The sequence below is a fragment of the Apium graveolens genome, unplaced genomic scaffold (genome assembly GCF_009905375.1).
Source record: "Apium graveolens cultivar Ventura unplaced genomic scaffold, ASM990537v1 ctg3335, whole genome shotgun sequence".
Classification (NCBI taxonomy): domain Eukaryota; kingdom Viridiplantae; phylum Streptophyta; class Magnoliopsida; order Apiales; family Apiaceae; genus Apium; species Apium graveolens.
In genome coordinates, this window is record NW_027418044.1 from 1 (window position 1) to 15,694 (window position 15,694).

At 40.9% G+C, this 15,694-nt stretch overlaps 3 protein-coding genes across 3 annotated transcripts; all 3 read left to right on the plus strand.

Annotated features, from left to right (window-relative positions):
- Nucleotides 1–2,243: 2,243 nt before the first annotated feature.
- On the plus strand, nucleotides 2,244–2,888 carry LOC141701093 (uncharacterized). The gene has a single exon (XM_074504737.1). The coding sequence runs from the start codon at nucleotides 2,244–2,246 to the stop codon at nucleotides 2,886–2,888; it is 645 nt and encodes a 214-aa protein (XP_074360838.1).
- Nucleotides 2,889–3,446: 558 nt separating this feature from the next.
- LOC141701094 (uncharacterized) lies at nucleotides 3,447–5,093 on the plus strand. Its single transcript, XM_074504738.1, has 2 exons — nucleotides 3,447–4,042; nucleotides 4,355–5,093. Exons 1-2 carry the CDS (start codon nucleotides 3,447–3,449, stop codon nucleotides 5,091–5,093), a joined length of 1,335 nt encoding a protein of 444 aa, XP_074360839.1.
- A 4,529-nt stretch (nucleotides 5,094–9,622) lies between these two features.
- Nucleotides 9,623–12,158, plus strand: LOC141701095 (protein FAR1-RELATED SEQUENCE 5-like). The gene is made up of 3 exons (XM_074504739.1): nucleotides 9,623–9,731; nucleotides 11,321–11,483; nucleotides 11,585–12,158. Exons 1-3 carry the CDS (start codon nucleotides 9,623–9,625, stop codon nucleotides 12,156–12,158), a joined length of 846 nt encoding a protein of 281 aa, XP_074360840.1.
- The last annotated feature ends 3,536 nt before the right edge of the window (nucleotides 12,159–15,694 follow it).

Here is a 15,694-nt window from a genome sequence, read left to right on the forward strand (position 1 = left end):
CAGCTACCAGAGAGATTGGTTTTCAGATATAAGGGAGCTGGGGAAAGAACATGGCCTCTCTACAGGATTCTAAATGAAGGCTACTCTACCTTGATCAGAGTCTTTTCAGCCATCAAAAAGGATTCTGGCTTTACCAGAACAGCCAAGACTGAAATTCTCAACAAGATTGCCAACATAAGGAAGACTTGGAGGGAACCAAATGCTTTGCCCAGAACCTTACTCATACAAGAAAGGGGAACTAAAATTCACAAATCACCTCATTGGTTGATGGAATTTAGAGATGACAAAGGAGTCAGAAGATTTTTCAGACTTGAAGACCAACTCAAGATTGCCAGCAATGAAACTCTCAAAGAAATGCAATCTAAGTTGGATATCAGTGATGAAGATGAAGCTGAATTCTTCAGACAACTCCAACTCCAATTTGAGGAAAATGACAAAGGGCTAGGAAAGAAAACCAGGGAACAAAGAAGAAAATAATGATTTGCTCAGGCTAGAGGAGCACCCTTGGAAATACTGTAAATCTTCAATTACCTCCTAGTACATACACTTTTGCAGCACTTTTATATTTCTACTTAGTTTCAATTCAAATATTTGTTAAGTGTTTTGTTATCATCAAGTTAACCCTGAATTTATGCCTACAATTCTTATAGACATAAATAGGGGGAGATTGTTAGGAATATATGTGCATTAGTTTGATGATATGTTTAACAAAACACTTAAGTAGAAATTTAGTGTCAGTAGCCTCAACGGATAAGACCACTTTGGCTATCCGTTGATGGTGTAGCTTTACTTAGAAATAAGTCTAGTATTGTAGCATATTTCAGTCTCTGTATTTAAAATGTAATTCTTAGAAGTTGAGAGAAACTATAAGTCATGTTGACTACTAGATGATATGCAGATAGGAAGGCCAATTGTAAATATTTTATGCCTTGTAATTTTGTATAAATGAAGTGGTATCAACGGATGACTTAAAGACCTTCAACGGATGAGAAGCTAAGCTTCAACGGATGTCTCTAAAGCTTCAACGGATAACATCCTTCAACGGATGAGAGCATCAACGGATAAATGTATCAACGGATGAAAGCTTCAACGGATAACATCCTTCAACGGATGAAGTCATTAACGGATGAAAGCTTCAACGGATGTTCTGCTAATTAGCCGTTGATAAGTGGTAGTTGTACCTACAGACAGAGGCACATGGGTTGACAGAGAAAACTGAGATGTGGTAGCCGAATTTCAGGATCAACAGAAAAAGCAGCCGTTCTTCTTTAGTACAAAGATGCAATAGTCAACAAAGTACTGGAGTGAACAGGAAAAGAAGCAAGTGAAGAACTTATTTTACTATTGTAATTTTATATTGTTTTTCACTTGTACACTTGGTAATATATAAACCAAGAAGAAGCTAGTAATTAGAGAGAGATTTTCCAGAGCTGTTAAGAAATATCTTGAGAGAAAATTCATCTAGTTTGTACTAGGATGCAGCTGTGATCAACATTGTTGAACACAGATTTTCTAATATACCATCTCTGGTGGAACAACAAATCCACCAGAAAAGTTTTTAAAGTTTGTTGTGTTCTTTACATTTTGTGTTTGAATATATATCTGTCTGCATTAGCTCAAAGCAATTCATACACTTGTTCATCTAGAACACACTGCTTTAATAAACTTCTCAAAACCTGAAAAAGTTTTGAGATTTACATTCAACCCCCCTTCTGTAAATCTCATTGTTAGTCCTCTAGGAATAACAAGATTTGATTCCCAGAGAACCCCAGAGCCTGACGTCTGCTTATGCCTTGGCGTCAAAGTTCATAGAGGAAAATGATTTTCTCAAGTCAATGAAAATGAATCAGAGAATACATGATGATGACGTGTCCCCGGAGCGTCGCTCGTCGTCCTGAAAAGACAAAAGGTACAAATTGGATAGACAGGCCAACTACATTCAACAATCCCGGGGAACCCCACCCCGGGAAAGTTACGCTGAACCGAGAAAAAATGAAAGAAAACTTAAGGCCAAAAGGGAGCCCAAGCCGGAACCCGAATGGACACCCCTCAACCGGCCCCGGGCAGACATTTTGCGCGAAGTTAAGGGTAAGTCGTTTTATTATCCACCGAAACCTTTACTAGCGCCTCCCGAGAACAGGGCCTGGGACAAGCATTGTGGCTATCATGAAGATCATGACCATACCACAGAAAACTGTTTCTCTCTCAAGATGTTCATAGAAGACCAGATCAAGAAGGGAAACATGAACCAGTATCTTCAAAGGAGGTTAAATGACAAAGACAGGGCCCCGGGAAGCGGCAAAAATGTGGTGAATGGTGTCTTTGGAGGCACAGTTTCTCCGCCTCGGAGCCCGGACCCAGAGAATAACGTGATGATGATCCAGCCTTTGGAGGATGAGCCAATCTGCTTCTCTTACTCTGATTATGAGGGACTCGATCCGGATCACAATTTGGCATTGGTGGTAACCCTGGATGTCGCAAATAATGAGGTAAAAAGAATTTTAGTTGACAATGGTTCCTCTGCTAATATTGTATTCGAGCACACACTTAACATGATGGAGCTCGGGCACTTCCGAATGGACCCCTGTCTTGAAGATCCCTTGTACGGATTTGGAAATATAATGATTTCAATCCGGGGTGTCATTTATTTTCCTATTATCTTAGGAACTGCACTCCAGCAGATCTCCCATGTGATGAAGTTCTACGTGATAAGCGCAACCTCATCATACAATATGATCCTTGGAAGACCCACGATAACCAAGCTCAGGGCAATCCCCTCAACTATCCACCTAAAGCTCAAATTCCCCACCCCGGGAGACATTGGAGAGTTAAAAGGAGATAGAGAATTGGCAGGGAGGTGTTATGGTCAAGCCTTGGTCATGGCATAAACATAACCGAAAAATAGGAAAAAGATAATGTCCCTACCCAAGTGACAAAGTAGAAAAAAGCATCGAGAACATCTTAGTAAAAGGGCCAGATTGGATGTGAATATGATCGAAGACTCCGGGTACAGCATAACCAACGCTGACGCCCGGATTCAGAAATTTGTAGAAAACAAGGAGAAGACAAAGGTCGAGCATGCCCAGCAGATAATTGAAGTAGAATTGGAACCCGGGAACCCCGCCCGGAAGATCAAAGTCGGCAAAGGCCTGGAAACCACCTTCCAAAATGAGCTTATTGATATATTGAAAGGATACGCTGATGTGTTCGTCTGGTCCCCAGAAGACATGTCGGGGATTGATGAATCTGTGGCGATGCACAGCCTGGATGTAGATCCAAAACAAAGACCAATCAAACAAAAATGAAGAAACTTTGCCCCGGAAAGACAGCAGGCAATCGATCAAGAAGTTGAAAAGTTGTTGAAGGCAGATATCATCTGTGATATTAAGTATCCGGATTGGCTAGCAAATGTTGTGCTAGTCAAGAAACCCAATGGAAAGTGGCGAATGTGTGTGGATTACACAAGTCTCAATTCGGTGTGTCCTAAAGACTCCTACCCCCTGCCCAACATTGACCAGCTGATAGATGCAACCTCGGGTCATGTCATGCTAAGTTTCATGGATGCTTTTTCAGGATATAACCAAGTGAAGATGATCCCGGAATACATCACGAAGACCGCGTTCATTACACACCGGGCTGTCTACGCTTCTGTTATGATGCCGTTCGGATTAATCAATGTCGGGGCAATGTACCAGAAAATGATGAACACCATCTTCAAAAGTCAACTGGGCAGGAACATGGAATCTTATGTCGATGATATGATATCTAAGTTAGTCACAATCCCGGATCACACCAAGGACCTCAAAGAATGCTTTGACAATTTGAGGAAGTATAACATGAAGCTGAACCCAGAAAAATGCGCTTTCGGGGTCCCCTCTGGGAAGTTTCTTGGTTTTCTGGTCAGTGAACGGAGAATAGAGGCTAACCCGGAAAAGATCAAAGCTATAATGGAAATGACAGTCCCCCGGACTCAAAAGGATATTCAGAAGCTCGCAGGATGCTTGGCAGCCCTTCGCAGATTTATCCCAAAATTGGCAGAAAGGTGATTGCCTTTCTTTGAGCTGTTAAAAGGAGCCCGGAACAAAAAGCTAATCAACTGGACCCCGGACTACCAAACAGCGTTTGAAGAAGTCAAACAACACCTGATAAACCCGCCTATTATTTCAAAAGCAAATCTCGGGGAGTCTCTTTATCTCTACATTGCATCCGGAGAAAGAGCGGTATCCTCTGTACTCATCCGGGAGGAAAATGGTTCACAAAGCCCGGTATACTATGTAAGTCAAGTCCCGAAGGACGCTGAAACCTGATACCCAAACTTGAAGAAATTCGCCCTGGCTCTTGTGCACTCCAGCAGGAAGCTAAGGCAATATTTCCAAGGCCGGGAAATCAGGGTGATCACTAACCAACCACTTCAGAAAATCATTCACAAGCCAGACGCCTCCGGGAGATTGGTCAATTGGGCGATTGAATTGAGCCAGTTCAACATCAAATATGTTCCAAGGACGACTATAAAAGCCCAGGCGTTGGCTGAATTCGTCATGGAATGCACCTTTCCCGAAGTCCCAGAGACACCTAAAATCCAATCCGGAGAAGAAAAGGAGACTAGCAACATAAATTCTTGGACATTGTATGTTGATGGTTCGGCAACAGCCGAGAGGTCCGGGGCTGGCCTGATCCTTTCCAGCTCGGGCGGATTCACAATCCAACAAGCCATAACCTTCGCTTTCAAAGCAACAAACAACCAGGCTGAATATGAAGCCCTCCTCTCCGGACTCAGGATAGCCAAATCCCTTGGGGTAAGGCGTTTAACCATCTATAGTGATTCTCAAATTGTGGTAAGACAGACCAACGGTGAATATATTGCGAAGGACTCCAAGTTGGCTCGATATCAGGAAATGGGGAGGGCTATCCTGGAAACCGTCCCGGACCCAACCAACTTGCAAATAAACAGAGAAGAAAACACAAAGGCAGATGAGCTGTCCAAGCTCGTCCAGAATACTTCGGATTTAAGCAGCTCAGTCTACTTCGAGGAGCTCGGGGCACCCAGCACCGACCGGCCCGAAGTCTTATGCGTCAGCAGCCCGGAAAACTGAATGACTCCTTACATAGCTTATCTTAAGGATGGGACCCTTCCAGAGGACCAGAACAAGGCGCGCTACCTCAAGTATAAGGCTGCCCATTTCTTTCTAGAAGATAATCAGCTATACAGGCGAAACTTCTCTGCCCCGACTCTAAAATGCGTTAACCCGGACGAGGAAGATTATTGTCTTCTGGAGGTACACGAGGGAATCTGCGGAGATCACTTGGCCGCTAAAGCTCTAGCCTACAAAGTCATCAGACAAGGCTACTATTGGCCCACCATCCACGCTGATGCAACTGCCTATGTGAAGAAATACAACAAGTGTCAAAAATTCAGCAATGTACCAAAGCAAAGTCCGAGCCTCCCCGGGTCTGTTCTATCCTCGTACCCATTCTCCGTTTGGGGAATTGATATCATGGGTCCTTTTCCCCGGGCGAAAGGGGATTTACGTTACATGCTGGTAGTGATTGATTATATGACCAAATGGGCAGAGGCCAAGGTCATGAGGACCATCAACTAGCAGGACTGCATCAGATTCATCGATTCGATTGTAATAAGGTTCGGGATTCCAATGGTCCTGATCTCGGATAACGTGCCGCAGTTCGTGGGTTCGAATTTCGAAACCTATCTGAAAGAGCTCGGGATAAAGCACAAGAAAGCATCTGTAGCCCATCCGCAAGGGAATGGATAAGTCGAGGTCACAAACAGGACCATACTACGAGGTTTGGAAAAAAGGCTGGAAAAGTCTAAGAAGAACTGGCCAGACGAGCTCCCGAAGGTTTTATGGTCCTACAGAACCACCTCCCGGACTACAACCGGTGAGACTCCATTTAAACTTGCCTACGACACCGAGGCTCGGCTACCAGTAGAAACCGGGTCCCCTTCTCATAGAGTGGTCAACTTTGATGAAGTCTCCAATATAGAAGGCCTTAAAACCAATATCGAACTCTTGGATGAAGTAAGAGACCGGGCTGTAGAAAAAATGGAAAGCTACAACAAAAAACAAAGCTTTACTTTGCGAAGAAGGCCAAGATAAGAGAATATATGGTGGGAGATCTAGTACTCCGGGACACCGAAGCCTCGGACCCAACTAACCAAGGGAAACTGCAGCCGAACTGGGAAGGCCCCTACATAATCAAGGAAGTGCTCCGGCCGGGAACTTACAAGCTGAACTACCTCAGCGGGACCGAGGTCCCCAACACCTGGCACGGAACCCGGTTAAGGAAGTTCTACCAATAAGAGAAAGGTGCACATTCTGGGAACATTTCTACATCTATACTGTGATATTTTGATGTAAATGCTATTCTCATTCACCCCAGAATGTAATTTTTGCTTTTAATTTAAATGAAAAACTCTCTTTAAGCGTTCCATAGCTTGAATCAATTTCATTATGTTGCTTCTTTATTTGCCATCAAATTTAAATAAACACAGCCCATGTATACTTAGAAAATTCCTATTTTACCCCTACCCAGGGTCCTATAAAAACTCAGCCCATGAGTATTTAGAAAATTTTTATAAGTATAAAATTTTACCCCATCCAGGGGTCTGTAAAAACACAGCCCATGTGTGCTTAGGAAAATTCCTAACTATTCATGAATTCCTAAGTTAGAAATTCTCATATGCAAATCAATATGAAGGAAAAGAAGGAAGGACACTACATTAAACTGCCCCGAGGAAACACACCCCGGGGGCAAACCACAATATCTTCATTACAAACAAGTTAAAGAAGCCAAAAGGCTCAGTTCAAAATTGCATAAACTAAAAACAAGGAAACGGAAATTACATGCCAAAAAATGGCAAAGTCTTCAAGCTTCTGCTGCAGGCTCTGCAGGAGGAGAGGGAGGCTGCTCCGGATCATCCTCTGGAATCGGAGGCTGCTGGGCGAGTGGGGATTCGGGGAGAGGAGGGGCGTTGCTGGAAGTTCCGACACCGGAATCCCTTGCCAGGATGGCTTCTGCTTCCTGCTCCATCCGAATCTCCTTCTCGATGTACTTCTCTAGGAAGACATCAATCGTGCCATGATGATTCTCACCCAGGTACTTAGAGGTAACCCTCCAACAAATCTGGATCTTCTCCAAAGTTTTGTCGTTCAGCTCCTCAAAGTACGCTGGAGTACCCCGGAACCCAGCCAGGACCTCTTCGGGGGTGGGCCGGGCGGCAAGGTCATCTTTCAACTTCTTATTTTCCGCCCTCATTTCCCGGACTGAAGCTTCGGCCCGGTCCTGCCTCTCCCGAAGCTCAGCTATAAGCTTCTTGTGCACATCCACCTCCTTTGCGTTAGCATCCCTCAGCCCTTTGATCTCTACGAGACAGGTCTTGGCCTCGGTCTTATAAACCTCGGCAGCATCAGCCTTCGCCTGTAGGCTTCGGGTTATGCAAACCAATTCAGCAACCCGGGAGTTAGCCTGAAATTATTACACATCACGTTTAGATGATACGGATACAGAAAAAAGGCAAGTCCAAAACCAAAATATTACAAAAAAAACTTACAGCAGTAATCTCCTCCTGAAGTCCGACCCGGAAGTCATCGAGGGGCTCCTTTCTATACTTCTTCCTTTCGGCGGTGATGGCATAATTCTTAAAGAGCTCCTTCCGGCGAGTCTTCGGAGTAAAGCTAGCCAGCAAAGCCTTCAGGGTCTCCGGGGTATCCGGGGCCAGCTCAACAACAGCTTTCTTGGAAGCATGGCCCTCAGACCCTTCTCCTTCTTTCTCCTCGGAACCTGCAGGGGCACTCTTCCTCTTCCGGGGCGCTGGGACCCTCGTCGCATCTCTATGCTGCACATCCTCGGCCTGGGGTTCATTGATAACGATAGTAGTTCTCCCCGGCCTAGTCGGGGCATCCTTCAGGGCCGCCTCTTCGCCCTCGCCAACCTTCTTCTTCCCGAGATCCACACTCGTCACTCCTCTAATCCTTCGCAGCTTGGCTGACAAATCCTTGAGCTGAGCAGACATGTTCAGGGGATAAGAAATTAACTTGGGAATACCTGAAAAAGAAACAACAAGATATCAGTCCCGGATACTAGCAAACAATAAAAGTTAGAGCAACGAAATAAAGCTGAAACAAAAGACTTATAGCCGGCAGCATGCATATTTTCATTGCTACTAAAGGTGTTCCAGGTCCATTGCGTCCCAAGTGCCCCACAGAAGGCATAAACCATCGTGAGAGCTGCTTGCCCGAGCCGCTGGACCGGAAATTTATCTGTTTTAAATTCGAGCTTATGAAGTGGCATGAACTCCAAATCCCCACCCCGGACAAAGATAAACTCCCGGTGCCACCCCTTAAGTGATGTCAACATGCTGACCGGGAGTACCAGCTTATCTGAAGGATATCCGCAGTCCTCGATCCTAAACAAGAACTCATATATTGGCCGGGAGGTGGATCTCTTGATTTTAAAAATATGGTGGAAAAGTTTGAAGGTGGGAAGGTAGTTTTTGGCATGACAACAGGCTAAAAACCAACTTATCCACTTCACGGAATTCGGGGCCAATTGGGTGAAAGGAATCCCGTACATATCCCGGCATAGGGGTTTGGTGAATTGATGTAATCCAAGGCGCATGCCCCAGAGGTGTTCTAAGGGAATCTCGACCCATCCTCCCTCTGGTCTGTGACCCTCTCGTGACTATCGGGCCATCTCCATTCGTATTTATCCTCGAGATTAAATGCAAGCCTAAGGGCATCATCTATCTCGACATCTGTATACTTGTCCTGGATCTCTTTATGAACCTCCTCACACTCGTACCTGGTCCCCGGGGCGGTATAAAACTTCCTGTTCATGTCATCCTCGTCATAGGGCTCCCTGCCACCTAACCCATCCGGGCCCCCATACGCCTTGGATAAATCTCTATAATAAAAGCCCAAGGGTTTAGGGTTTATTCGGCACTGGACGAAGTATTCATCTACATCTTCCCAAGATCCATCCGGATTGGACAAGGTACCCCCGGGGCCTAGGACTAAAGTCTGGGCTAGAACCTGCTGAGGCTGGTCAACTCGGGGAAGTATCTCTACGAAGCTACTACTGGAAGAAGAGGAAGAAGGGTATAATGCTTTTAGTTCGCCTAAGCCGGTAGGCCGCTCGGGGTACCAATTTCTAAGGGTAGTAGTACGCTTAAAGTGGCTACCTGGCATATACTATGTGTATCTATATAAACGCACCCCGGAGTCAATGCCAAACCCGAACCCAACAACAAGAACAAAACAAAAAACATAAGAGTTTTAGAAATAAATCGTGTACAAATCTTAGCCCAAAAACAAGATCTACGACATATACGTACAAATACAACCAAAAACACATATCAAGAACATACCCCGGGCTCCCCAACTTTTTACACTACTAGAAACCCATTTTTTCGCATGTTAAACTAGCAAAACCTATGTTATTTACACAAATCAAACACAAAACCACCGTGAAAACTGTACAAAACCCACACAACTACACAGATTCAAGGTCAAAACAACAAAACAGTCACAAAAACAAGGAAGAATGGCGAAACAAAAACTCGAACAAAAAGTACACAGTAGCGAAGCAAAATCAGTACCAAATAATGGCATGCATGGTGGAAGAACATGAAAAATCAAGAAAGGAGACAAATACTTACAAATTAGCAGGAGAAAAAATGAAGGCTTCAATCTCGCAGAAATGTCTCTCCAAAGGTTTTGATTTTTTAGTCTCTCTCAAACTCCTTTATCGCATAAAAGAAAAAAGAAAAGGAAGAGGATGGTATTTATAGAAGGAAGAGGGGCAGGTGAAAGATGAAAGGTTTTTTGGGTAAAAATTAACCACCACCCCACGTGGCACCCTCCGATTGGTCCCAGAAAGTAACCGCACAACAGTTATTACACAACTTGTCACGTAATCATAACGTGTGCGCGACTTTTTAGGAGAAAAAAGGGAAAATTAAAAACTGTACACTCAAAAGATATGCATAAAATGTGTACATCTTTCGCCCCGGCTGAAATCCTAACAGTCGCCTAACACTCCGGACTTGCAGCGTCAGCTTTTCAGAGTCCGGTCAAATCAAATGTCAGGATTATCCTTACCCACCAAACCTTGCCCAAAATTCAAATTTCAAATCAAATGACTAGCCAAGTCAACCCCGGAGTCTCATTCCCATTTGACCTCGGGGTTAGGAGGCAACAAATCAAATAAACCCCCAAAATTTTTCTAAGTACTTCAAGGAATCTCACCTTGGAAGTAACATCAAGTGACTGGCCAAGTCCACCCCGGTGTCTCATTCCCATTTGACCTCGGGGTCAAGGGCCAACAAATCAAATAAACCCCCAAAATTTTTCTAAGTACTTCAAAGAATCTCACCTTGGAAGTAACATCAAGTGACTGGCCAAGTCAACCCCGGTGTCTCATTCCCATTTGACCCCGGGGTCAAGGGCCAACAAATCAAATAAACCCCCAAAATTTTCCTAAGTACTTCAAGGAATCCCACCCTGGATTAACATCAAGTGACTAGCCAAGTCAATCCCGGAGTCTCACTCCCATTTGACCCCGGGGTTACGGGACAACAAATCAAAAAACCCCCAAAATTTTTCCTAAGGCGTAGCGGCACGATAATACATAATCTACTCCCTCATCCGGGTAAACCCGCATAAGGGAGTGGGGGCAAATGATAGCCTATATTAGTACAGGCCCAATAATAGAGGCCCAGGGCCAAATAAGAAGAGCCCAGGAAAGACTTAGCTTCAACCTTGGAGAGCCCAGGACGCGTGGCAACATCACCACCGTCCAGGTGCTCCGGATCCAGAACATTCCTACGGTCTGGATTCGATAGTAATTCGGTGAATCTCAGGCGTCCAGACGCCCTACAGTCCAAAAGACACACCTACGGTCCAGATTAAAGAGGACAAACCCCTAAACCCTAGTAGGAGGCCTATAAAAGGCAGGACAAAAAAAAGGTAACAGGTTACACTCCCTCTCACGTATACTTACATACACACACACTATAAATCATTTGCATAATTCCCGTTTTACCCCTTTTCTCCTTCAAAATCCTTTCTCACTCTCACACCGGAGGTGCCGCGGGGACACCACCCCCCTCCGGTTCTGTTTTGTAGGTTCCCACCCTACAGCTACACCGCACGCCGCCGTCATTTCTGCCAAAGCGGAGCTTGAGTCCGGGCCCTGCAAGGAGAATACCCCGGGGTGATTTGAGATTATCATATATTAGTTAAATATTAAAGATTCTTAGATTTAATTTAAATTAAGAATTTTACCTTGGAAAATATTATAGGTGATGATTCTGAATGTGTATCAAATGAGAATCCAGAGAATGTAATGGGAGATTTTGCTGAAGACTGGATTCCGGAATGTGACGATTCAAAGAAACTAGTACTTGACCAACTTTTTGCTGATAGGGAATCTGCATTCAAATTCTATTTTGATTATGGGAAAATGTCTGGTTTTTCTGTTCGGAAATCATCAGAGAAAAAGAAACTTGGGAGGCCACATTGAAGTATTTCCTATGTTATAGAGCTGGGACAAATGATTATGATAGAACCGAAGACGAAAACATCGCAAGAAGAAGAAGAACAACAGTGTCCGCTAAATGTGAATGTCCAGCAAAGCTTGTTATTGGCAGTTCTGCTGAAGGAGACGGATACGTTGTTAAGAAATTTGTAGAAAAGCACAATCACGCTTTCCGTGGTAAAGGTGCTATGCAATTTCTCAGATGTAGTCGGTCACTGACTGAATTCCACAAAAAATTTATTTTGGATGCCGCAAAACTAAATATTGGACCAACTCGAGCATATGCCATATTCAAATCTATGATAGGTTCTTACGAGGATGTTGGTGCCACAGTTATTGATTTTAAGAATTTTTCCAGAGATATCAAGCATTACATTGGAAAACATGATGCTGATTTAATTATTCAAAACTTCAAGGACATTCAAGCATCATCCGACACTGAATTTAAGTTTGAGTACAAGACTGATAAGAAAAATCATCTAACACAAATGTTCTGGGCTGATGGAATTGGAAGAAGAAATTTTGACGTTTTTGGAGATGTCGTATCATTTGATGCAACTTACAGTACCAATAATTATTGTTATGTCCTTCATTTTTTCTAATTGTTATATAGTAATAGAAATGTCTAAGTTAGATAAATTGTTTTGTAGGTACGACATGTTTTTATTTACAAAAATTAATAGCAAAACCAAGAAATTTTCATTAAAAATATGATTCACGTCAACAGAGTCATTTACTATATCGCAAAGAGTTTAAATCCTAATCTCAATCCATGAGATTTCCTTGTAAAAATGTGTTCTCCAATATGATATACAAATTTGATCGTCGGGGAACGTAATCTATTTTACCATTTGTATGGAACCTAGTAATCTTGAAACAAAATATTTTCACTAAAGCAAAGTATATCGCACAACTTTTTTATACAGAAGCAGCACAAGTCTTCACTGCACACTGTTTGTGTTCATCACATATAATATATAATACATTTGAAAAGAGACATTGTTAAATAAGCAAAAAATATGAAACTTTGGTGTGACTCTGATTCTCAATCTTGACGGACAGAATATTGTACTTGCAAGGCTTGTTCTCAGAACACGATTCTCAGTAAAAAAACAAGTAAAAGAAATCGTTATAAATTAAAGAATCTAGTTATTCAACTATAGATCTTTGTTCTTCATCTTCCATTGGAGACCTATGACTGATTATTTGTCAGGAACTTGGGTCTAAATTTTTATTGTAAGATATTACAATTGTAAACAAATTATTGGATTGATTTAAAAAATCTTTCTAAAAATATAAGAATCTGGTATGATTGTTAATTATATATGTGATTGGATTACATTACCATGAATACAAAATTAGAGATTGTTTTTTATTTTTTGATTGGATTCAATTTCCTTCTGCATCATGTGTAGTATAGATTTTATACGTATATGTAAAGATTTGTATATAAAAGTTTTATAATACTACGAAAATGCCATTATATATTATACAAACTAATTTTGATTTTATAAATAAAATCAAGCTATAAGATTGAGTTTTCTAGTTCTCTTGATAGAGAGGTTCTCTCTAAAGTTTTATATATATATATATATATATGAGAACTGATCCCCAGCCATCGTTGGATGGGATACAGCAGCCGCATTATTTCATTGCGGTAGCCTGCAATGTAATATTGCGGCGGATGTATCCCAGCCAAGTTGGCTTTGGATAATTTCCATATATATATATATATATGAGATAGAACAAACTAAGTAAATAGAGGGTTGGATAAAATATTTTATTTCACTTAAAATTACTAAGTTACCCCTCATTAATAAATACAAATAATTGTCAAATTTAATAACATGTATTAATTACACCTAAGTCATTATTACTTAATATTGATAAATAAAAATAATTGTCATATTTAATAACTTATATTAATTACACCTAACTCATTAATATGTATAATTTTAACTATGTTACCATTTATTATTGACTATTGACAACCTATATTTAGATATATAAAATTTAATCATATTTGCCTGTATATATACTAAAATATTTTTTTAAGACTCTATATAATATCAATTCACGTAGTATATTATGCTAAAGAAAGTAGGAATTACTTCATATTCATTATATCACTAATTGTATCATGTAAACAACTGTAGTAATTTTTTAATTAACTTCGTAATATCTCATTCTTATGAGTTATAATTATTTTCATGCGAAATGTGTGCTTTCATTTGTATTATATTTTGATCGTATAGTACGATTTCAATGCCGCACATTCAATTCAGTTTGAAAGAAAACACGTTAATTACGTCATTGATCTCAATCTCATAAATAGAGTTATTTAGTTAATCGATCCATGAGAAAGCAACAGGAACATCAATTCACATAATAAAGAGTATGCATATGTATTGCACTTCTTATAGAATTAGTTAAAAATTATAAAAATGTTATTCTCAATGTTCTTGTTAAACTGCATTCACCATTTAACTAACACAAACAACATGGCTCTCCGCTCCGGTGTTCGTGTTAGCTGGAGACTCATGTTCGACTTTATGTTATCCCTTTCATAATTTATTTTGGTAAAAAAAGATAAATTAATATCCCAAAAACGGGTGTCTTTAATCCACTTTTCGAGTCAGGTTTTCGAGTAAGGGGGTGTTAAAATAATTATACAAGATTCTGAAAAAAAGAAACCTTCCTCTAATGTTAATAACTTGAGATTTAAGAGTGACTTATTACTTGACGGAGTAGTTCACAAGAAAATTTGGGGCTTGTTCATCCACTTCAAATTCATGCAGTTCTTTGTTATCATGTATATAATATTATTAATGGTGATTAGGGACGGCCATCGGGTCACTTCGGAATCGGGGAGTGCTATCTCCGCCCCGATCCCCGAACCCAAAATTGATCCCCGAACCCGCCCTGATCCCCGAACGGGGATTATTTTACTCCCCATTCCCGGCCCCAAACGGGGAACGGGGATTCCCGCGGAGATTCAGAGAATTTTTTTATTTTTTTCGTTTAATAAAATTAAATTTTAAATAATATTTTTCAATAAAAATTCAAATAGTCAATCGTAATATATAGATTTTCTTTAAAATTTAATATTAATGTTTAACCTTAATTTAAATTAATATTTATTTCTAATATAATAATAAATAAAAATAATATTATTATAATAAAATAATATCACGATAAGTAAATTTAAATCATTTAGGAGATAAAAAATTAAAAATAATAATATATTTTATATATTTCAATATTTTTTTGAGATATTTATATATACAATATTATTTTTATTTAAAATACGATTTGTGGTCGGGCGATCGGGGCGGAGAGACATTATTCCCTGCCCCCGCTCCAATCCAAACCCCAGATTTTTTACACATATCTTCCCGATCCCCGCCCCGTACCCGAAAAAATCCCCGATTACTCGTCCCGAACGAGGCGGGGATCGGATCGGGAGTAGACGGGGAAAATGCCCATCCAAAACGGTGATGGTGTTAAAACACAAGAAAATTTGAAATCTTTTCGGGGAGGCACATATGTATACCAAGGTGCTCAGAATGATGATTGGATCATCGTTCTTGCTAAATTTGGCGTCACCGCAAGCAATGAAACTCGGGTAAATGACATCGGCCTCTTCACGGAATTATGATATCATGTTTAGTCGGTGATTCTTCAAAAAATCAAGGTGCTAGAGAGATATTCTAACAAATTTAACACATCAAGAATATTTTTCTACGACATGAATATTTTTCTACTCTTCTTGATAGTAGAGGCACAAGTAAGTTAAATTCAAAAGCTTGCTTAATCTTATACTTTTCCTGAATTTTATTACAATTTGAGTCATATTTTAGAACGAGTTACTAAGGCTATCTTAGCTTTAACTTCGAAGTAGGTGTTAGTTTTACTCTTCACAACTTGATATGTTAGGAGAACCGGCATGAAGGAATGTCCTGTGATTTGATGACCCTGATTAGGGGATTGCAGCCTAATTTGCAGCATTAAAGAACTCAATGGAAGTACTGGTCTCTGGAAGCGTATCCATGATGCTTTACCCCTATTGGCATCAAGTGTGGTAAGTGCGTAATTCATATGACTGGAACTAATAAAATGACAATAGCTATAAAGTTTG

Coding starts and splice junctions, on each gene's coding strand:
- LOC141701093 (XM_074504737.1), top strand. CDS start 2,244: ATGAACCAGTATCTTCAAAGGAGGTTAAATGACAAAGACAGGGCCCCG.
- LOC141701094 (XM_074504738.1), top strand. CDS start 3,447: ATGTGTGTGGATTACACAAGTCTCAATTCGGTGTGTCCTAAAGACTCC. Junction 4,043..4,354: donor ATCCCAAAATTGGCAGAAAG/GTGATTGCCTTT, acceptor GCACTCCAGCAG/GAAGCTAAGGCAATATTTCC.
- LOC141701095 (XM_074504739.1), top strand. CDS start 9,623: ATGGCATGCATGGTGGAAGAACATGAAAAATCAAGAAAGGAGACAAAT. Junction 9,732..11,320: donor GCAGAAATGTCTCTCCAAAG/GTTTTGATTTTT, acceptor AAAATATTATAG/GTGATGATTCTGAATGTGTA. Junction 11,484..11,584: donor TATTTTGATTATGGGAAAAT/GTCTGGTTTTTC, acceptor TGATTATGATAG/AACCGAAGACGAAAACATCG.